At 46.0% G+C, this 22,105-nt stretch overlaps 6 protein-coding genes across 6 annotated transcripts; 3 read left to right on the top strand and 3 right to left on the bottom strand.

The window, feature by feature from the left end:
- Positions 1-942: 942 nt before the first annotated feature.
- On the bottom strand, positions 943-2,979 carry mirC (siderochrome-iron transporter MirC; the record flags this gene model as incomplete). Its single annotated transcript, XM_001819132.3, has 4 exons — positions 943-1,715; positions 1,772-2,506; positions 2,559-2,689; positions 2,759-2,979. 4 exons carry the CDS (start codon positions 2,977-2,979, stop codon positions 943-945), a joined length of 1,860 nt encoding a protein of 619 aa, XP_001819184.1.
- A 2,820-nt stretch (positions 2,980-5,799) lies between these two features.
- On the bottom strand, positions 5,800-6,550 carry AO090001000691 (uncharacterized protein; the record flags this gene model as incomplete). The annotated part of the gene is made up of 5 exons (XM_023234662.1): positions 5,800-5,881; positions 6,039-6,097; positions 6,135-6,180; positions 6,242-6,284; positions 6,394-6,550. 5 exons carry the CDS (start codon positions 6,548-6,550, stop codon positions 5,800-5,802), a joined length of 387 nt encoding a protein of 128 aa, XP_023089766.1.
- A 2,390-nt stretch (positions 6,551-8,940) lies between these two features.
- AO090001000690 (uncharacterized protein) lies at positions 8,941-9,803 on the top strand (the record flags this gene model as incomplete). The annotated part of the gene is made up of 3 exons (XM_023234661.1): positions 8,941-9,065; positions 9,174-9,205; positions 9,262-9,803. 3 exons carry the CDS (start codon positions 8,941-8,943, stop codon positions 9,801-9,803), a joined length of 699 nt encoding a protein of 232 aa, XP_023089765.1.
- Positions 9,804-10,115: 312 nt separating this feature from the next.
- Positions 10,116-10,703, bottom strand: AO090001000689 (uncharacterized protein; the record flags this gene model as incomplete). The annotated part of the gene is made up of 1 exon (XM_001819129.3): positions 10,116-10,703. The coding sequence occupies one exon, from the start codon at positions 10,701-10,703 to the stop codon at positions 10,116-10,118; it is 588 nt and encodes a 195-aa protein (XP_001819181.1).
- A 676-nt stretch (positions 10,704-11,379) lies between these two features.
- On the top strand, positions 11,380-12,960 carry AO090001000688 (glycosyltransferase family 69 protein; the record flags this gene model as incomplete). Its single annotated transcript, XM_023234660.1, has 2 exons — positions 11,380-11,411; positions 11,616-12,960. 2 exons carry the CDS (start codon positions 11,380-11,382, stop codon positions 12,958-12,960), a joined length of 1,377 nt encoding a protein of 458 aa, XP_023089764.1.
- A 574-nt stretch (positions 12,961-13,534) lies between these two features.
- AO090001000687 (uncharacterized protein) lies at positions 13,535-15,367 on the top strand (the record flags this gene model as incomplete). Its single annotated transcript, XM_023234659.1, has 4 exons — positions 13,535-14,366; positions 14,418-15,118; positions 15,171-15,283; positions 15,334-15,367. The coding sequence occupies 4 exons, from the start codon at positions 13,535-13,537 to the stop codon at positions 15,365-15,367; spliced, it is 1,680 nt and encodes a 559-aa protein (XP_023089763.1).
- Positions 15,368-22,105: the final 6,738 nt, after the last annotated feature.

The raw sequence follows: 22,105 nt of genomic DNA, 5'->3' as shown, positions 1-22,105 counted from the left end.
AGGATAGTTAAAGTCCCAGAGGATAAAATCCAATCAAGGGACTACGGGCGCAATTCAACTATATCAGGAATGAAGGGGGATGGAAGAAGTGGGAAGAAGAGGAGAACAACCACTTCGAGGTAGTATAATTGTATTCAAACCTTACGCATGGAAGTGTCACTGTCACAGTCCAATCACCGACTGGCGGTGAATGCACCATTCCAGTTAGTAACCATCACATACCGCCGTTCATTGAGGTAAATGAACGGTACCACGTATGAGGGGATCCTACTCCATCTTCCAAGCACTGTAATACACAACTCGATGATATCACCTTTTGCTAATTGCTGTCATATATCGGGAATATGGCTGTTTGACGCCTCCAACCATAGCTTTCCTCCAAATCACCTTTCTGCTTCCCATCTCCTAAATGTCCTTGTTTAAAGCACTAGAGATATGATACGATCGCGTCCTTTTAGCTACGGGTTTGCAAAGGAAAAGATCAAAAGAAAGCACGTGCATTGAAACGTTTCATCTAAGTCTAGTCATAATCTCATAACGTCTATATAAACTCCTTGAGAGACTTCTAGGGTAGTCGCTGACTCGAAATATGTACGGCTCTATGTGAAAGACATATAGAGACTCAATGTACTGATATCCGCTTACCCTCGGGATGAAAGAGCATAACGCTGATCGACCCACATACCCGATGATATATAAACAGCGCCCCGGCGTTTCTAGCCGGAGATGCGGTAAACGCATATATGCATAACCTTGTATGGACACGCCATATAGTGTTTGATTTGGGATCGGGCTGGATGGGACACCGCACAAACTGCTCCGCGTAGTCTGGTATCCTCTTCGGTTGCAGTAGGGAAGGCTGTCCCATATGCCAAATTTATGGGTGGTACCCCCGAGTATATATCAGAGGGTGCTGGAGAGACTGAAACTATTCAGACTACTTCAGGGTTGTTTCGAGTGTCCTTCTGATTCGGATTCGTTTCCCGATAGGCCATGTCCGTTGTCTGAAACCAGATGGTCCCCATTAGGCCCGTCCACTGGTTCAGAGTTGACTTTGTCCAACCTGTAATTCTTCATCAAAAGACTCAAGGGTATCAACGGTATCGTCACGATCAGCGCCAACACCAACAGCTTATTCATAGTCTCTTGATAAGACCGGTTGATGGCAACTCTAACCGGTGATCCCATAGGAAAAGATAGTGCCTTGTCCAATCTCCCAAATATTTCCTTAGCATCCCCCTTATTCTCATCAGGGAGGTAACGCCGCAACTTCCGCGGAATGTTGTGCGTCCAGACGGCTCCTGAGATCGCAGCGCCAACTGCACCACCCATCTCCATAGATGTCAAAAACATTGCCGTAGCAGCCGCAACCTCCTGATGGCTAGCAGATGCCTGAACTCCCAGCTGGACAGGCACATTGAGGAGGCCGCCTCCCATACCAACCACAATCTGTGTCCCAAGAATTAGCGTTGATGAGCTCCCTTCTTTGCGGTAAAGCATCATCAAAAGAAGACCGAACATGTAAATCGCGCTTCCAATGGTCACATAGATTCGATAGCGTCGCGTGTACTTGATCAATAAGGACACTGAGAAAGCAGCAATGGTCGACGTAAACGCAAACGTCTGCGTCACACGGCCAGCCGTGGCGACATCATATCCTTGGACCACTTGAAGATAAGAGTAAAGATACGGTTGGACCGAAAAATAGAATGCCACTGTATGATGTTAGAAGAAAGGTTACACACGGGTGCTGTATCGGGAAGTAACCTACTAAAGTACCAAAAAGCTAAAGCGCAGCCAGCAAGCGCTGTGCGTTGCCTGAGAAGGTGTAGGGAAAGAAGTGGTTTAGGGGCAAACCTTTTCGAACTCTCCCACAGCGGCAACGCCAGTAAACAAACTATGCCAACCACAATCATTGCCAGGATACTGTCGTTCTTCCAGCCGTCTTTAGCACTGGCGGCAAGTGTGAGAGGCACCAAAATCAATGTAACTGCCGCCGAAAGAAGTATCAAACCAAACATGTCCAGATCGTACCAGGTGCGACGGATAACAGCAACGAGGCCACCCCGAGGAGCGTGTTTTTGCTTAATGAGGTTTAGCCTTTTAGCCTTGCGTTGATTCAACAATAACGTCAGCGCTAACGGGAGAAATGAAGCAGGCAGAATGATTGACCACATCCCGTAGCCCCAACGCCATGACGAGTGGCGCATCACTGCGTCAGCTATTGATGGTCCAATCCAAACTGTAACCAGAAACGGAAACTCTGGAAGGAGGGCAAGGAATGCCCTGTTGAGAAGGCTGCTGCTATCCGCAATGAACACTTGTTGGAGGATCTGTAAGCCCGTCGAGCCGGCGGAATAGAATATTTGAGCCGATGCATAAGTCTGGACATTGGTCGAAGCAGCCATTTGTATATAACCGAGAACATATATCAAGATGCACACGCAGAACGCTTCGAAGCGACCGAAGACATCGGCGATCTTAGCCATGGGAGGCTTGATGACAGCTACATACTTGTCAGCTGGATGAGGACAGATTGCACAATAAAGACTACCCACCATTGACTACATTCTGAACAACAAGAACAGTTGAAATCAATGAGTGTTTGCTAAATGCACTGGTGGCATAAGCAGAGAGTGACATGGTGGTCTGGCCTTCTAAAGAAGTACAGAACGCCATAAGGAAGATACTACAGCGAGTCAGTGCGACCAGTCCACTTTCATCAAGGAAACAACCACGTTGTACACATTAGGCATACCTGACATAAGCAACAACCAATGACTTCGTTGTCCAGGTCAAGTTGATGGCTTCAATCTTCCGAACACCTTCCTGCACCGAGTCATCCGATGTTATCTCACTGCCATGGTCATCGCTGTCGTATCCAGTGGGAAGGAGTTGCTCTCCTTCGTACTGATCGTGTCTCTCCATTTGATCGAGTGTGCCATATGAGGGGCCTGAGTGGGCGTCAAGTAAGGGCATTGCGGCTGAGCCGAGAACGTCAATGAAGAATCCTGAACGACAGCACCGCGAGTGATGTCCATTTATCGGATACGACTATCGAGGCGGTAGTGGCGTTCTGTGGGGGCACGAAGATGTAACGACACTCAAAGTCTCACAATCGAAGGTAACAGGGTTCGAAAGGTCTGGTGTATAAGCCGAAATACTTGAGCTGACGGAGGAAGATATGGACGATCTGAACCAGCCAGACCCTGAAAAAGCAACGCGCGACTAGTCAAATGGGGGTATCTCAAGGGAATCGGAAACGAAACAGGAGAATGAATATTTGAGGGAAAAAAGAAAATGAGTAAAAGGGAGAAAAAGAAAACCCCAGGGCGAACAGGAGAACAGTTAAGTGAGACGTCAGGTTGGGTATCGGATTCGCAGGTTCGTTAGGTAACTGATACGGATGACGGCACGCGGATCGTCAGATCTATCGTACAAAGGGGCAGAGCTCTAAGCAGGACTCTAAACTCGGGGTGCTTCAGACCAATCGACTCGATCGACAAGGGGCACTTATGCACGCCGACGTGGGATGGGCCACAGGTTTAGCCTATGGGCCTAACGCCCGAGGCCCAAAATGGTAGGGTGCTTTCCGATGCACCGAAGGGTTGGTAGAGTGATGCCTATATTATTCCAGTCGATATAGTTGAATGAATATGAAAAGCCTCACTCGAGAAGGCAGAGTTGTGGCAGAGCTTATCCCTCGGACTCGAGCGCACATTGACCCCTCAGTCATACATGTGAGCGCACGGGGCAGCACAGTATCGCACGTAGTTGTCGTCTGTGTATTCAAGCGCAGAGGATCAAAGTAAGTTCGAGACTGATCAGGGGGAGAAAACTGGATTGCAGCCGAAAATGGTGAAGAAGTGGGGAGGAAGTGGCAAAGCGACCAGGATGGAGGGATGTTACGCAGGTGGATAAGACTTTTGAGAATCAGATATGATAAGATCACCTGGTTCGGTCCGAACGGAAGCTACGGATTCCTATAGGTTGGCTTCTTACCCTGCATCGGGACATCAGTTGGATGAAACGATAGTAGTATTTAATTCCCCATGAAAGGTCTCACCCATGGAGGAATATCAAGAGATAAAAATACTATTCTGCCTGTCTTTGCATGCCTATTTTACTCAGAAGAGACGGTCAGCTGACGAATCATTCTGGAATGGAAGCTCCTCCACCATTCCTCCCCCTTGCAGCACTCAATAAATACCGAGTCGGACTTCATTGGTCTTTCAGGAATAGCTCGCATGACTAGGTTCAGTGATTCAAAACAGCCCAGAAGAACCAGGAATGTTAGCGTTAGCAATATTATACAGCCCCCATTCAGCTATATTGGACGTATTGTAATGATCCCTCCAACAGCAAAGAGTTGAACTACCTAAAGCCCGCACTATCCAGTCTCATGATTGGGGGAGATGACATTCGGGTCATACCGCTCCAGTATCCAACGAAACAGCTCATGTCATGTCATTTTTATTAAACCGAAAAGAAAAAAAAATAAAAATCCCTCTTGCTTTCGTGTTTCTCCTCGACCCCTCCTCCAACAGAAGAAACGGTTCTTGGTATGAGTCAGTCTGAGTAATAATCACTCGAGATAGACCGGTAATATCCTCGTAGCCACTCCACGATATTAGATTATGTTCCGATTTCCACCAGAAGCCGCGAGTACCGCGAGCTGAACGGACTTGTTTTTTCTTTTTTGTTCCCTTCTGCCGAAGTTAAAATAAAATCTCCACTTACTCTTACAACTAATGTCTTGACCGTCCAGTCAATACGGATCTTGAGGTCGCTAGGGAGGGAAAATAATAATAATAATAATAATAACAATAAATTAAAAAACAAAAGAGAAAAAGGAAAAAGAAAAAGGAAAATACCACAGGGCCACTCAGTCCATATCAACCACTCGGTGGGTTTTGTTGAATTGTTTGGTTGCTTGTCTTATATTGTTGTTGCTTCCACGTAAGATATTTATTTGCCCTGCCCAACAGTGGAAATTGGTTGACAGCAGTCAGACACTAGCATTCAAGCAAGCATTGATTTCCAAGTTTTCGGAAGTGACTTGGCGGTTAACCATCGACATTTGATTCTATACTATTTAATTTAATTTTATTTCTTTCTTTTCTTCTTCTCCCCCTGTGTTTCCCCCAATTCATCCGTTTCTCTACTACATTACTTATCACAGACAGTCGTGTGCTACTATACATATGCCGCCTACACGCAGACCTGAAGTGTCTGTAGCTCACAGAGAAGTCTTATAGAAACAGCTAAGTAATGCTTTTGATTGGATAGAAGCTACTAGATACCTATCCAAGATCCTGATTTCAACTAGAGCTAACGTAAATGGAATTTTTTGGTACGTCCTGCATACTACTACTGGTTTTATATGTCCCTAGATCTCTCACATATCCGGATTTTCGGTGGAACCATGTGGCTGAACTTTCAATTTAAACAAACGGTTGTCATAACATCTTACTTCATTCAACCTTAGACTCTGCAAATACATATACCTTATTAGCAAAAGCAAAGCGCCATCTCAGATCTAGGCTAGCAAGTCAACATGCGTCAATTGACCTTGCGTTTGAAAAATATTATTTCTTACCCGAAGCCCATGATCCCTCAAGTCGGCAGCGCGGTCAGACGTCTTCCATCCCGTTTCACGTCCAATAAGAGCCAAGTGCTTGAGAAGCAGTATCTTCTCGGCGGCGAACTCTTCCACCGAATATGCACTGCGACTGTTCTGGTCGCCAGGATAATAGACAGCTCAGGACGTACCTCTGACCAAAAATATGGCCAGCCTGACTACTGCGTATAACAAATCCGGGAACCCGCTAGAACGGTTCCTGCGATGTATAGAGGTTGTAGTTGGTTTACCCAATTCGCACTAGTTGACCTTGATGTTACTTTTATTTCTTCCGTTGCTTTTTTTTCTCTAGCCAGAGTGTGATCCTCCTTATACCCTGCTAGGCAGACAAGACTTAGGGCGGCAAGGAAGGAGGAGAATGGAAAAGGAGTAAAGGTCGAAACGGGCCATAGCTTACTGTGATACATTTGAAATGGATATTCCCATCAATTCTCGAGCGTGCCAAACGGGCCCGACCTTAAACAGACAAATAGTCAGCTATCATCCTTAGTACCTCCAAAAGAGCGAACGACTCCGCTCCCATAGCAGACGCGCCAGCGCTCGTATATATAGTATTGAAGAGAGCGCGGAAAGACCTAGCAACAAACAGTTTTTATTTACTTACCACCTGAGACGAGCGGGCCTGCACTGTAAGAAGCCCTGCCTGCAACAGTAGGATGCATCCGGCATGGTAGAAAGTATTACCACAAACTTTCCACGCACGTTAGACACATTGACCGGTCGATTAGTCGTTACTATCCACAAAAACTTACCTGGGGATGACTGAGTAAACGCAACGTTAGGCAGGGTATTAGAGGGTGTGTAGTCGCTCCTTAGTAGCGGATAAACTTGTTTGGGACGAAGTTGATACCACTCTTGAAATTCGTTCCATAGCACTGTCATGCTGGCCCTAGGCTCCGACTCGGACATTCTATTAGACAAACTGAATGTTGCCAGAAGATTGACTATCTTCGCAAATACAAGGATAGCCAAGTTGCAGTAATTTTCAGTATCGCCGTCCGCCGCGGCTGATACAATCGACATGTCGTCCATCCAGAAGTCGGTTGGGACTAGTGTTGTTTTACCTGCAGGAAGCTGCCCAAATATCTGATCAACACAGCTGTTAATACTTCATGAGCCTGTAATACATATATTACTAGGAGGGGCAGCTTGCCAATTCGCGCAAAGGCCCAAAAGCACCACTTCACGATGCCTCTACTCGACCCATTCCATCCATTCACTCGAAAGAGCCCGGCACATCCCTGTAGATGACATTAATAACTATACGATCCCCGTTTGATACCAAGCAAAGAGATAAAGTCGAGACTTAAGGAAGTTAGAACATACCTTCAAGTGACGCCTCCACTCGGACACTCCCGAAGCCATCATCTCATAAACACATAGCAGAGCGCAAGTCGCTAGCACCGTGGCATCCGCCTTATTAGGATCCTGGCTTATGAGAAGCCGGATAGTGTACTGATACAGTTCCAATGTTACTGAATTCTGACGCTGTTCAATGTGGCCCAGTTGACGCGAGGCTAGGGACATGGCAGCGGCCACAAATGAAGCAGACTCAATCATGGAGTGGATACTCTGTGTTGTGAATTGCCTTTGACTATCTGTGGTCTCACACCAAGTCCCTGTTCCCCGCAGATAAGATGAAATCAATACAGCTTTCTTGGCATCGTCACTGGTAGTAAAGGTTCAGGAAGCGAGGATATAATGGAAGAGATCGCCTGGCCTAGGGAAAAAGGCAGAATATATACTTGGGTGGCGGAATTTGTCGACAAGTCACACAATCTGGGACCCAACAAAGAAGATGAAGCAGGATCTTCAACGATAGGGTTTACAGAGACTCCAAGCCCCTGTTTTGAGACAAAAGATTCTCAGCACTGGTTATGTCGCCGGCTAGCCTTAAGGAAACTCCATGAAGCCGCTGGAGGATTTCAGGAAAGCTAATATAGGTTTGACCCGGGCCTGGGGAATATGTGATCCTGGGAAGATGTAGAGCAATTTTTCTCATCCTGCACCTCACCAGCAAGCTCTAAATCCCCACCAGTATCCCAGTCACGAGTTTGATTTAGAGGTGAACCCCGGGGTGTGTTATCGACGACGTGATAATCCCGGATAATATCGTCGGTCTCATCGATAATCTGGAGCGTTCGTCAATCACATGAAGAGAGACGTGTTATGCATCAACCTTTCTTCAAATAGCTGGCTAAGCGACACGCTTATCACAAGATAACGTACTTTTATGGGTCTCTGTAAACATTGCAAAAAATGGTGCCATCGTTTCTCAATAGCCGCCAAGGTAGCCGCTTCCTGATGTGATAACCTAAGATTGCGCGAGTTGTGGAATGAGGCCTTGAGGCTCCGTGGGCAAGTTAGGCTATGGGACTCGCAGCTCTTACACTGGGGGCGTGCTCCATCACCTGGTGGCGGTAGGAAACGTAAGCTGGCAGTGAGTGACCTTTCCCCATATCATATGGTGAAGAGACAGAGAATAAGTAGGTACGACAATCTACCTACACTTTCTACGACGGATGCGGCAACGAAGGCTGGAATATACATCATGATTAGCCCCAAACACAGGTAAAGGAGCAAAACAAGGAATGTACTAGAAAGAAGAGTGCATGCCAGCCAGAACTTGACCTTTTTTTTTTTTTTTTTGACCAGCATACTGCTCACTTTAGCATGATATTAGGGGAGAGTGGAAAGAATTAATGGCTGTCTTTCCGATCTGCTTTCAAAGCACTGTAGGATATCTTAGAGTTATTCAGTCCATTCGACGATACTGGCGGTTACACTTACCCTGGTGTATGCTTTGGCAAATCCAACCGCCTCAAAAAGGCTCCACATGTACCGGTTGATTCGTGGAGCTATGTCAACCACTGACACATTCAGTCAGGTATTGTTCATGTTGATATATGAAGACAGGAAATATTATAGAGTCAGATCTCAATTATCGGTCTTCTGCTACTACCTAGCATGATCTGTAGTGTCAAAAGCTGGCATTCAAGCATCTTCGGGGAATCAAGACAGTTCCTGACGTTATAAACCTGTGGGGCTGCCCCTCTACTTCTAGTAGCTTCAGTATACTCTCATGACCAGGTCTTAGCGGCGCTTCTACTTGTATGTAAAGGTCAAAGTGTTTTTGGGGAATAATTCACCAAAGCGTCAGTGCTCTTGCAGGAGTGTTTCAACCATGCTCACCCTCGGTCCTCCGTGCACTTCAACAGGTGTACTGATTCAAATAAGAGATCGTTCCTACTAGACTTAATCTGACGTTGTATACATTCATCAAGCCAGCAAATTGTATAATGACCACTCAATACAGCTCATCTCAGGTCGTTCGCACACCCGAAGGCCAGTCACCGAAACTAGTTAGAGAGACGATTCCTGTCCCATCACCGGGCCCTGGACAAGTGCTCGTAAAGTGTCTCATGTAGCTCAAAACCCGACTGATGGTAGGGGTCCATTCGTTTCAATTATCTCTTATTTCCATTCTACGTAAGGCATAGGCTGATCCAGCCTTAGTTCAATCTTTTGACAGTAATGCTTTTGGCGACGGAACCGTGCTAGGCTGTGATTTTGTCGGGGAAGTGGTTTAAATTGGCGTGGGGGTACGCGATTGACCAAAGGTGATATCGTAGGGGCATTGATCTGGGGAGGGGAGACCAAGGGACTTGGTGCATACAGCGAGTACTGTCTGGCCGACCAGAGAATTGCTTTCAAAGTACCTACAGCCCTCTCGCGTGAAGATGCTAGTACAATTTCTCTCGCTGCAGCCACTGCGTGGCTCGCATTATTCTCCCCAGATTATCTCAATCTCGACCGTACTAACGCACAGGGTACAAGTGTGCTGGTATGGGAGGTAGCAGTAAGACTTTCTTTATCGCTTCAGAGATTCCGATTGTCTAACGTTATCTGGTGTGAAACAGCCAGTGTCGGTCTGTACTCTATCCAAATCGCCTCTCTTTATGGGTTCGATGTAGTTACTACATGCAGTCCCCATAATGCAGAGCTAGTGCGGTCATATGGTGCAAAATATGTCTTCGATTATAAGGATGAGAAGGTGGCAGAGGAGATCCGAAAAGTCGCCCCCAATATCTACCATGTTTTTGACACTGTTGGAAATCAAGGTTCATCGCCGACAGCATCAATCGCAGCTCGACTAGTCTGAGGGTCACTTTGATCTCTAGAATTGACTCGCTTCGGAGAATTTGAACTGTTCTGCTACAACTATTAATGCACTGACGGAAGTAGCTTTAGCTGTAAATGCATGCTCTATTCTCACTACTATTGAATTCAGTACGTTGGTACAAGTTGACGGTAGCAATTGCAGGTGTATCTCCACACTGGCATGCTTCTATGTTGATAGCACTACCAGTATGCCAGAGTGTTGACGAATTAATCATGCAGTAAGCATTTTACATCCACACAAAATCTAATAAACATAATGGTTATATCCAGGTCTGCCTATCTGCCCGCCAGATCAAACCGTGTCAATAATAAAATGGCCGAAATTGACCACCAGATCCTGACCCTCGTTAGAGGGCTTCGCCGCGTATAGTCCCACCCAGAGATCTTGGACGTCCTGCTCCTCGAAAAACCAAGTAACCTCACGTAGAGGATTCTTCTGCACACCTTCAACTAAGTAGATCCACAGACTGTCGTCTGACTCTCTGACGATTTCTAGCGTTGCTGCTCCACCACCTGACGGGACCGGTTGTAAACTCCAGTCCGCAAATCTATCCTTCGTAACGGTGCTCAAATGGGGTCTACCATGAGTGAGCTCAATACCCGTCTTGACCCATCTCCGAGGACCATTTGCGCTATTCAAAACAAGGGTGAGTCCACCTTGGTCGTATTTGTCTTTCCAAAAGGCATTGAAGGCAACTCTAGCCCGCTTGAATGAGTTGAGCGGGACGCTCTGGTATAGGATCGGAGCGTTGAATCTCTCCGTGGATGGAGGTTTTGACCATACGTCCGTTCCTGGAGAGGCTTTTATTATGAATTCGGCAGGAAGGGTCCCATTACCAGGGACCTTTTCGCTAGAGTTGGCAAAGGCAAATGTTGACATGATGGCTGTGATACTTTTTTTTTTTGGCTCCCAGATAACGTCTATGATGCAGGAGGTAACAAGGAATGATGATGGAAACGCGACCCAGAAGACGGTTACCCGAATATGAAACTTTAGAAGAGGAAAAGAGAAACAAAGGGGAAAGGTAAGGAGGAAGAAGAGGGAATATAAACCTCCGCATACGTCACTAGACGGTGGTGCTCCACAATTCCCCCCAGTACAGACAGTACTTGATCATGACAGTCATGACTCTATGCCCGGTGGGGTTTCCGACGTACTCGCGTTCGGCGAGAATAGGAAGAGGAATACGGGACATGTCGGTGACATGTGGACTTTTTTCTTTTTCTTTTTTCTTCATTTATGGATGTAAGTGAAACAACCTTCGTCTAAATTCGTATCTCCTGCATGGGAGGTCCGAACGAATGCCGAAGTCAATTGTCGATGATGTGATCCATTGGTTGTTCTCCGCACCATTGATTTAAGCAAATGTCTTGGCGGTCCAGATCGGCTGACATAAGCCAGACCATCCCGTTTGGGAAGATAATAGCTTCAGCCTGGATTGTTAACTTTTCTTTGATGCCTGGCGATGGAAGCGTGATTCTGTTCTTGTTCGGACTAACCACCTCAGATATGGGCTAGGCGGATGTTTTCTTCATTCATGTGACGATCATTCGTCATGTCTTCTTCCCGATTACTTCATCCTGACGAGTATGAACTGGAAACTCGTTCCTCTGCTGACTCTCAGGGGAGCTTCAACTTAGACGAGGCCGACTTTGAGTCGCAGGTTCCACCTCGACCCAGGCGACTCTTGCGCCGGGTACCCTTTCTATCGCGGGTATTTGCTTCGACTTACTCTGGATACCGTCGTCTCAAAACCTCCCGGCCCTTGATCTCGGCTTCGGCGCGACCCAGTTGTTTGCGACGCATCCTGCTTCGTCGGGCCTGTTTCTACCTACATGCCATCGTCGGTATTATTCTCGCTCTCCTTATCCTCACTGCAATCCTACGGCCCTCGTACACCCGACTCCCGCCCCATTATACAGCGCTTCGCTCAGCCGTATCACATTCAAGCGCCTCTGGCCGGGGAAACCCTGGCAATGAAAAGGTTTTCATAGCTGTTAGCTTATATGATCGTGGCGGGAAGCTAGCGCAAGGGCAATGGGGCTCTACTGTCCTTCGACTTATCGACCTGCTTGGCGAGGATAACGTTTTCCTAAGTATCTACGAGAATGACAGCGGACCGGAGGGGGAGAGTGCGCTACGAGCCCTGGAAAAGCAGGTCTCAAGCAATAAGTCTGTTATTATTGAAGAGCATTTTGACTTGAGTAACCTGCCTAGGGTGACCATTCCTGGGGGTTCTAAACGTACTAAGCGTATCGATTACTTGGCTGAGGTCCGGAACCGAGCCTTACGGCCGCTAGAAGAGTCTAAAACGCAGTACGACAAACTACTTTACATCAACGATGTTTTGTTCGATCCAATCGATGCCCTTCATCTTTTGTTCTCTACTAATGTTGATGACAACGGTATCGCCCAATACCGGGCAGCGTGCGCTGTTGACTTTTCCAACCCTTTCAAGTTCTACGATACATATGCAACGCGTGATGTGCAGGGCTATGGTATGGGTCTTCCATTCTTCCCTTGGTTTACCTCCGCTGGAGGAGGGCGGAGTCGACGGGATGTCTTAGCAGGAAAGGATGCGGTGCTGGTCCGCAGCTGTTGGGGAGGAATGGTGGCATTCGATGCACGATTCTTTCAAGGCGATGCGAAGCCGGCAGTTGATATGGGAGGAGAACAATTCCCTGTTCGTTTTCGTTCTGCGCCTGACTTGTTCTGGGAAGCTTCTGAATGCTGTCTCATCCATGCCGACATCGAAAAACCGCCCTCGAATGGAGATGAGATCGTAGACACCGGGATCTATATGAACCCCTTCGTACGCGTGGCATACGATGGCCGCACCCTGTCTTGGTTGCGGACGACTCGACGGTTTGAGAAACTCTACTCTTTTATCCATGACATTGGTAGCCGTCTTGTGGGTATGCCTTGGTTTAACCCTCGTCGATCAGAAGTTGGCGGTCAGGCTGTTGAGGAGACGGTCTGGGTACCGAATGACAAAGGCGATGGAGACGGATCTTTCCAGACGGTTACGCGAATTGCTGGGAATGACGGTTATTGTGGACGACGAGGGCTCCAAGTCATCGTCGAGCATCGCAAAGAGGGCCAGGACGGGTTCGAAAGTATACCAGTACCAACGTGAGCCTTCGACATGATCTTCTGCCGGGGTGTTATGTGCAAATATTCTTTCTAGAATATGATGTATGATGACTAACTCACTCTTCTTCTTGTGAAACACATTTATGATATCAGAGACGTACATAATGAATGGTCAGAAGCTACTACTAGAATCCAGCAGTTTCCCTCATAATAACCTAAAGTTTCATTGAATGTCTGATATAAAGCTTGAACTAAATTTATTGATTGTCACAATAGGTGAGCATGAAAGTCATTCGTGTGTTTGTCAAACCACAGATATTGTGTTACTTCCCTTTGATATTGTCATTGATCGATGTTAACTGAGAGATATCAGTCATCTCTTCATTCACTGGGTGGCCAAAACAAATGGCATACGGATGCCATCGTTTGCAGGTCAGTAACAGATGCTTGCCTTGGGCCACTCCCTATAAACCCAACCCCCCCCCCCCTTCCTCTTTCTCCTGGTCCCCATCTTTCCCTTCTTCTTTTTCTTCTCTCATCACGAAGCCTCTTGCCGGAGTACAAGAACAAGTTCTATGCGCTTATTCACTTTTTTCCTTACCGTACATAGCATCATCATGCTGTACAACTTCCTGTCACATATCCATCAAACCCTGCGCTTGTTCAATCCTGTGGTCAGCGTCTTGTGCAAAATCTTAGATACCCTTAGGCTCACAATCATCATGGCAAGACCATTTGAGTTCAGCTCAAAAGTCACCGGTGTTATCCATAGTGTATTCGAGTCCTTCTTGGAGAGAAACACTGCTCAGACCCTAGATGAGAGTCGCCACGCTCCCCCATCAGAGGATCAGGATATCGTGACCTCTACATATAGCCCCTCCACGGTTTGTTTTCTTTCCCTCTCTCTCTCCTTCTCTTCTTTAACCACTCACCCACCCATTTGCCCTTTTCCGTCTTCCCCTCCCTTTCTACCTCCAGCAACCACCGCCTCAATCCTTAACGTAACGTTACTGTTCTCTGTATCCATCATTGTCTTGTCTTGTCTCTTCTCTTTCTACTGGGAGCTGATGTGCGGATCAATAACACAAAAACAGTCATCCGCCGCTGGCTACAGAACCCCTCCCGTCTTTCACACTCAAAGTCCCTCTCCCTCACTCTCATCCTCCTACCATTCTAATATTAGCGACTCACACACTTCATCTGGTGAAAAGCCTCCCGCAAAGATGTATCCCATCGCCGATGTCGATGACACAGCAGGGTTTATGGCCGCTGCCAGGGCTTTGAAGCTCGACCCGAATGCTTATAGGAAGGTATCCTCTGTGGTTGCTGCTTCTGAAGACGCGTCCAGTGAGCACGGCAGCCTCTCTAAGTCTCATGACGACGCCAAAAACCCTACCTCAACTGATGATTCTGTGCTCACCTCCACTCCCAAAGAGCCCAGTACTCCTGGTAAGTCTTTGAACATGCTATCTGTCTGAAACACAACTCACACTGCTGCAGCAGAGTTTCAGGTCAAGGGCGATGCCGATTTTGCCGGCCCGGGCAATGACAGCACGCTCACCAACTTTGTTGCAGAGCCCATGCCTCTCGAGGTCGTTGAGCAGTCCAGCACGGCTGAGTTCGTCTCGGCTGACACCCTCGTTACCACTTCCCATGCTTCCGTCGGAGAAGAGGATCGTGAGCACCAGGCCACCTTTGAGACCTGGGGTACTCCAGAGATCCGTGACAAGCCGGGTATGACCTTGGTCTTCATCCTGCACTACCGACCTTTGCTAATTGGCTCGTTTCTTGCAGCTGCTCGCGTCAGACGCGTTATCATCAGGGGCTTGCCCTCCACCTGGAAGACTCCTGCAATGGTCCTATCCTTGATTCACGGCGGCACTATTGAGAGTATTTCTGTGGGTCCATCTGGCACTGCCCAAGTTCTGTTCTGTGACCCCGAAGCGTGCAAGGCTTTCTACGATAAATACCCCAACGGCATCGATCTTGATAAAGAAAGAAAGGTCACTGTCTTCGTGGAAATGGGAAAAGAAGTCGACGTTGTCAGCTCTCAGCTGTCTTTCAGCCTGTCCACCGGCGCCACTCGTGCTGTCCGTGCTGTTGGTGTTGACCTCGATGTTACGATGCGCCAGCTTTTTGATTTGGCTGCCGGCAACCATCGTAAGGTTGAAAAGATCCTAGACAACTACGTTCCCGGCGAGGTATGTACCCATTCTTGAGAAGCGATGTTATATTGGGTATTAATATATGTAGGCACGCAACGTCATCTTCCGTTTCTGCAGCATCGATGATGCAGTTCGCTTCCGTGCCGTGCTTGTCCGCAACGAGTCCTGGGAACAGTGCAACATTCAGTATGCTGCTGATCCGTAAGTACCTTGCGATGTCTTATATTAGCCGTGACTGATTGTACAATCAGGTGCGAACTTGCTACCGGCTATCACACCAACTGAGTCATTCACTCTACAGCATGTCACATAACAGCCTTGGGAGGTAACATGATCATTTCGATACATGTTCGGAGGATAAGTATCCAGAAAAACAAGAAGAAAAAAAGGTCAAACAAATAACAGATAAGAAAAAACCATGAGAATTCATGCCGGGTTGAATGACGGATTTCATGTATTTCAGCTCATCTGCAAATAGCATACATAATAAGAGCTTTCCTTCCTTCGCAGCTCATCCAAAAAATCTGTCCACATATAGCATCCGGCTATGATTATGGTCCGCCATGGGGATCTAGTAAGTATTTTAGAGGTGATCCCTCTTTTTCCTGACAACAGTCAACCCCATTCGGCAGTGTCTTTGGATAGATGATATTGCTAGCACCTTTTCATGCCATTAATCAGGCCACAATATTTACTCTTGCAGAAAACCCTGACCATGATCCACGATAGTGATGTACTATCAATGTAAACTGATCAGCCAGTAACAGCGCAGAACTCTTACCGTTCAACTCCTCATTCACCCATCGTCGACGACGTGGTTCGCTCAACACTTGTACTGCAAGAAGTGCTATATCAAAATACAGAAAATTGTGCTTAACATACCCAGGTGCCGTGGATATGGATCTATATGAATTGCTCTTACTCGGTTACTTGGACTTCCTTTTTGAGGCCTACACCAAGGTATTCACTTCTAGGGGAAATTGCATATATCGACCGCAAGAACATCATAGAAGATAGAGATCCATAAGGCTTTAAACTCCCTAAAATCATGACTCTCTACAAGCGGCACAACCCCTGCTCCGTACGTGCTAGAAGTAGGCATGGTTCAAGGAGATTAAGCAAATCTGAGCATCAACTACTGGAATATTGTACTCTATTCAATGACCTTAGAGACGTAGATGTATGATATATTAACATTGCAGTGCGGCAAGCGATATTTCTTACCGGGAGAATCAGAATATATCTTGACCCCATGCTGATGAGCGAAATATATAATGAAGAAACTACTCGTAGCACCCATAATTGTAGAACAATACTACACAATGGCAACAGTACTTGACCCTTTCGACTACATATCGTCATTGCGGATTCAATATCACCCCACAGAAGATATACCCACTACTTAGAGTACACCTACAGTAGTAACCGTGTAATTCCCGACAAAAAGAAGAAAAAAAAAAGAAACTAAAAAGCAATCAAAAAAGAGAAACCGAGCAAAATATACAGTAGAAAAGTAAACCGATATCCATAAATAATACGCCGATTATAAGTGCACGTATAAATATATACATTAAGGTACCAGTTGCCCTGCCCTAACGCAAGCAAAACAGAAAAAAATAACTCAGGTTAGGGTTTGGTCCTGATGTTCAGCTTCATGTCAGCAAGGTGAGAAAAAAAAAAAAAAAAAAAAAAAAATTGGCTGAGAAATAAAAGCCGTTGGAGCTAAAGCAGTATCCGCAGACACTATCCCGAGACAGGTTGTATACCACGAGAAAGACACTAGACTTGCGTTAGGAAATAGTCGATCTCTCAGAGATCAACATGTCGAATGCCTCTATCGATAATGATGGGTTGGGTGGAGCAATGGAGGATTCGCAGATTCCGTGAGGAATTGCATGAATAGTATTGTGTGATCTTCGTTAGTTAGCCGCTTTGAGCTGCAGAAACATATGTATGTCCATATATAGATTTCTGTTATGTATCATATGCCCTTGCTGTTGGTCAATATTGTTGATTAGGGTGCTGGGATGATGCAATTGGTGACATCTCATGTTATCCAGTGTTTGATTACGAGTACATCCTCACTACCTTGAAGATATCCAAAGCGTGCAGTCGCTGTGAGTGTGTATGTATTTGTTCAACAACTTCTCGGTACTTAAGATACATACTGTATGCTTGTATGTCCTGGACCTAAAAATCAATACCCACATGGAGTACCATACAGAACATAACATGACCATGGCAAATTACAGACCGAGATGAATACATCAAGATCGGCCTGAAAAAAGCTCGGCCGGCCGAAATTAAACCTGATCTCATAATGATAGCATAATATCCAGTTTCCTGCAAAGAAACAAGAAGACAGAAGATCCTAGTCTAGAAGGGCCAAACGACCCACTCTAAGCTCGTACATATACGCGGTGAACCAAGTCCCAAACAAGACACAAGCTTGATACTGGCTCCGTAAGAGGCGAAACGGGAGACACACAAAAAGCCGTAAGGTCCGAGTAACCCCGATATACGGAGCGGGGAATTCATCCGCAATTCCCGATCGACCCTGGTTAGCGTGGAGAAATAGTGAAGTAAACTTCATGGAGCCTCCAGGTACCTGTACATACCTACCCTAAACACTATGCTAGAGAAGGTAGGTACCTATACGAGTTCTGTTTCACATATTCCCGGTACGGAAATCGCTCGAGCCTGCAGAGTTGGCTATTGAGGAATTCTAAAGTTTCGACAGGAACTGAAGATGGATCCATCTCGGCTAGCATCTCCTCTGTGAGTAAAATGGACGAAGGCAAAAGAAGGCGACTGAATTGGTTGCGGTGGGGGCCAATTCCGATGCAAAATTGACACTACGTATATTTATTACCTTGTCAGAATCGACGAGCAGACCATTTGAAGATCGCAAAAACGCGCCAAGCCCAAGGCTTGAGCTTTTTGTCTTGAACTCCACCCCAAGGAGGGGCGAGCAGGTGGAAGTTTAATTTTTTGATTTTTTTGTTATCATTAGTATCCATTTGCCTGTCTGAGTTACTGAAAGACATGACGATGGAAGTCTTAGGGAACACCTCTCTCGTACACGACTAACGAGATTTGTCTCCGCCCCCGTGGAGACCATGGGATCCTGTGGATACAACTTCAATGCTGAATCAAGTTACTGCTATGGGGTTTAAAATACGGAGATCGCCGATGGGTGTGAAGAAACAAAGAGTTTGAGGTGGTGGAGCGAGAGAAGGAAAAGGCTTCAATACTATTGATAGCAAAACATCAACCCATATTTCCGAGGATGTCCATGGGTATTGAGGCGGGTACCAGTTTAGTTTCCCAAGCAGAATGAGTGGTACGGCCGAAATTATATCAGAGCATAATATTACTCACCCAACGCTATAAACGTACACAAGAGGAAACAACAATCATATTCTACCAAAGTTAAAATAGTACTCCGTATATTACAAAATGAAGTGGTTTATAAAATAAATAAATATAACTCGAACGCAAATAAACCAAAGGATGATAGAGAGGGCATGGGGGAAGGGGGGGAAGAGGTTCCCTGTTTTTTTTACCAGGAATCAATCCCCTATAGAATGGCCGTCTTATTATTTTCTAGAAAAAAGGCTAAAGATACAAGGCAGAAGAAGGTACATAAAGAAAAGATCCGAAATTCCCAAACATGCCATGACCTAAAATGGTTTAGCACACTTCTTCGCCCTGCCATTCATTGCCTCCGTCCCAGTCCATCGGCAGGAAGATTCGTGCTGGTGATGCGCCCACCGGCTGATTCTCGCGTTGAATACCACCATGGGCCCGACAGTCTGGTTGAGGGTGTCGTAGTTGGGCATTAGTCTGTAACTCTCAGCATGTTCCGTCCAGCTGAGGTCGTAACCTGTCCAGGGTTGGCGCTGTACATGTACCCTTACGGTAACCTCGCTGGCTCCATGAATACGCGGCCCATTGCTAATTCACTTTCTCTCACGAGGAAATAAGTGCGAGCAATATAGGTAAACATGGGATAATCCCCCACTTTTCCCCTCCTCTTTCCCCGTAGCGAAGGTAGAGTGACAAAGTACGAAGATCCTATCTATCTATTGGATAATTAAAGTAAAACATCAAGTGACTTTACTTAGGTAAGTGAGACAGCAGAATCGAATCTCATATTATCTTTCTGCCGAGCCTTGTCGATCGAAACGGTCTGAAGACACCGGTTGTTCTTTTTTGATTTGGGTTTGATTTATTTACCCCTAACCTGTTGAACTTTGATTTGAAATTTTCTATCTTTCATTTCTTTTAAAACACATCTTCCTGAATTTGTAATCTCGCGTACAGTACCGTACAACCCTTGTATTAAGTTATCCATTCATGCGAGAACGGGAGCCGTCAAAGTCAAAGCTTCTGTCATGGGGTTGTCGGTAAAATATTCCATTCTTTTTTTTTTCCTTAAAAAAAAATGTTTATTCTATTATTAATATTTGATTTTAAATGGTTTTCTTTTCTTGCGACAATAATAGTAACCCTAGCTAACCTTCCAAAAAATAGACGGGCATAGTCAACAAGAGAAAACACTTGCGAGCTAGTTCAAAACAGAAAAAGGCCAACAATAGTGACACTAGTGGACATCATTAATTCATTCCCCTAGGCAGAAGAGATATTGTGGTCCTGGAAAGAGGGGCCCAGAAGCAAGCGGTGCGCCGTCCTTATGTACAAAGACTGTGCCGCATCCCAACAAGGTAGACTAGATGCCAATCAATATCAAGTTAGGAGAAACTGACTGGATCTAACGCGACCGGGGTCTGAAGGCGTCCTATATGATAGGAAATTATGAATATCATTGTTTAGCGAGGTCTATCTCTGATACCGAGGAAATGCTGTGCAGCGTCGCATTGAAACTTGTGCCTTTTGACATGCACCCGAACTGTAAGGCATGAGGCCGCGTTTCCTTTTCCGAGAGTCCCTTGTTTGTCCAGACTACTAGTTGGACTGTTCGGGTAGAACTTCTACCAGAAAAGGTACGGATGATGACTGAGTTTTGAGGCGACTTTCGCCCCACGTGTTGGGCGCAGGGGTCAGAAATGGAATGACAGGAAAGAACAAAAGCAATTTATAAAGCAACTTACTAACCTGACCAACATGGTTCCATATTGACAGGACTCACTGAATATACAAAAGATCCAGAGGCGGAGAAAACAAGACCCGTGTACTAGTATTGACCCAAATGTAAAGAGTGGTAGCCTAGAGCCAGACGTATCTCCAATGATTATTTCTCCTTATTGCTTGCTAATATTACATGAGTCGCCCAATCATTGAATGAGATGGTGCGATAGTTTGGACGCAATTCAGCCGATAGGTCCGTAGGGGATAAGGTTCGAAGCTACTTACTATGGTCATATTAAAATTTAAATATACTATGACCGTGCTCCTTTTTTCCACTTCTTTCTATTGTGGAAAGTCGGTATAGGCCAAAGTTCAAAAGCCTCGAGTGACCCACACTGGTTAACCCGAAAGATCCTCAATATACCTGATAGAGTAATCCGCTGAAGCTTCAGGTACCACGGTTCACACCTTTTCCTTGTCCATTTAGGAAAGAGACACTCGATTGGCACCTGGTACGGAGTACGAAGAGCAGTATAATACCTCGGCCAAATGAGGTCAAAGGAAAAATAAAAATAAAATCAAATAAAATCAAATAGAATTTCATGAATCACATTGAATCTCTTGTGAACATTAATTCGGTCGGACCGCTTAAAACCTAATTGTTCAGTGGTTAGTTTAGCCACTGTCTGTCATGATGGAAAGCTTGACACCCGAAGCTAGGCCGTACAAGAGGAGGCGAAAGGGTCAGATCATTAATCCTGTGGCGCAGAACAGGAAAAGGATCAGCTATCTGGCCGTCTGGCCGTTCATCGCAATCAAAGGATAGGTTCATAGTATCTGTAGATCTTCCGTTCGATCCTTTTATGGCCGTTGTTTAGCAGCAGGTTGTCCTTACGGTGGCGCAGCCAAAAGTGGTCATTATAACTAAATGGAGCTCAAGGCCTCGAGGTGGAAAAGTAGCCTCCACACGAGTGGGGACAGATGGTCAGGCAAATTAGCCGACATTGGATAATGCAAAATGGTCATCAGTTGACACGACACCGAAGATAGCCTCCGTGAAGGTTGCACTGTGGTCCAGGTGATATTTACATCAAGAATTGTTGGTCAGCGTACTCAGGCAAATGAGAGTGATACAACAGAGTTGGGCGGCTAGGGACACCTGTAGATGTTGTCGTCAGGACCAGTCCTATGTGATATACATTATGACTGAGTCATGTCATAAAGAAATGACGAGTACCATGTCCATTGCCACTATGTCAAGCAGCTACTCACCAATCATATATGACCCCAGTCGCAAGGAGTTGGAAGATAATCCCTGAAAGGTTGAGAAGTGCCGGTCTACCCCTTCATTCACACTATTTGTTCTCATTGTTTTTGCTTCCCACCCCCTCTCTTGTGTTCTATGTTGTATAGTATCCAATCTTTTCCAAGCTAGGGTATTATGTGACTTGAGAAAACCTACATAGAACAAAGAAAGGCACAGCCAAAGTTTTACTAGAAATGATTTGATTTACGTGCAGTATAGCCTGGTCCTCGGCTGACATTCGATACGTCAGTCAATGAAAATTTCGACCTGAGCTGGGAATACCTCTTTGGGCACTGTAGACTCCCTATTTCATGGCACGTAAGGTTACTCTGTGTATCTTCAGCTCGGCTGAAGGTATCGCATCGGCGATCTCACCGACAAATTTCGCTTGTAGGATAAGGTTACCGGGAAGAGACAACACATCTCTTAATCTGCAGCGTTCATCTGTTGTCATATCCCCTTACTGACAAATAATTGGATCCCCGGGTGGTAGGTGAGGCTATCCTGAGGGGCAGCAGTCAGGAATACAATCACCAATGCAACATGTAAGACCTGTGTCATAGTAGCTGTGGTTGCATCGCCGTTGAGCCGTCACCTCTATGAGTGGAGAGCGAGTTGATAGGCAG

This window comes from Aspergillus oryzae, chromosome 2 (assembly GCF_000184455.2).
Source record: "Aspergillus oryzae RIB40 DNA, chromosome 2".
NCBI classification, from domain to species: domain Eukaryota; kingdom Fungi; phylum Ascomycota; class Eurotiomycetes; order Eurotiales; family Aspergillaceae; genus Aspergillus; species Aspergillus oryzae.
This window is presented reverse-complemented; position numbering and strand designations above follow the sequence as displayed.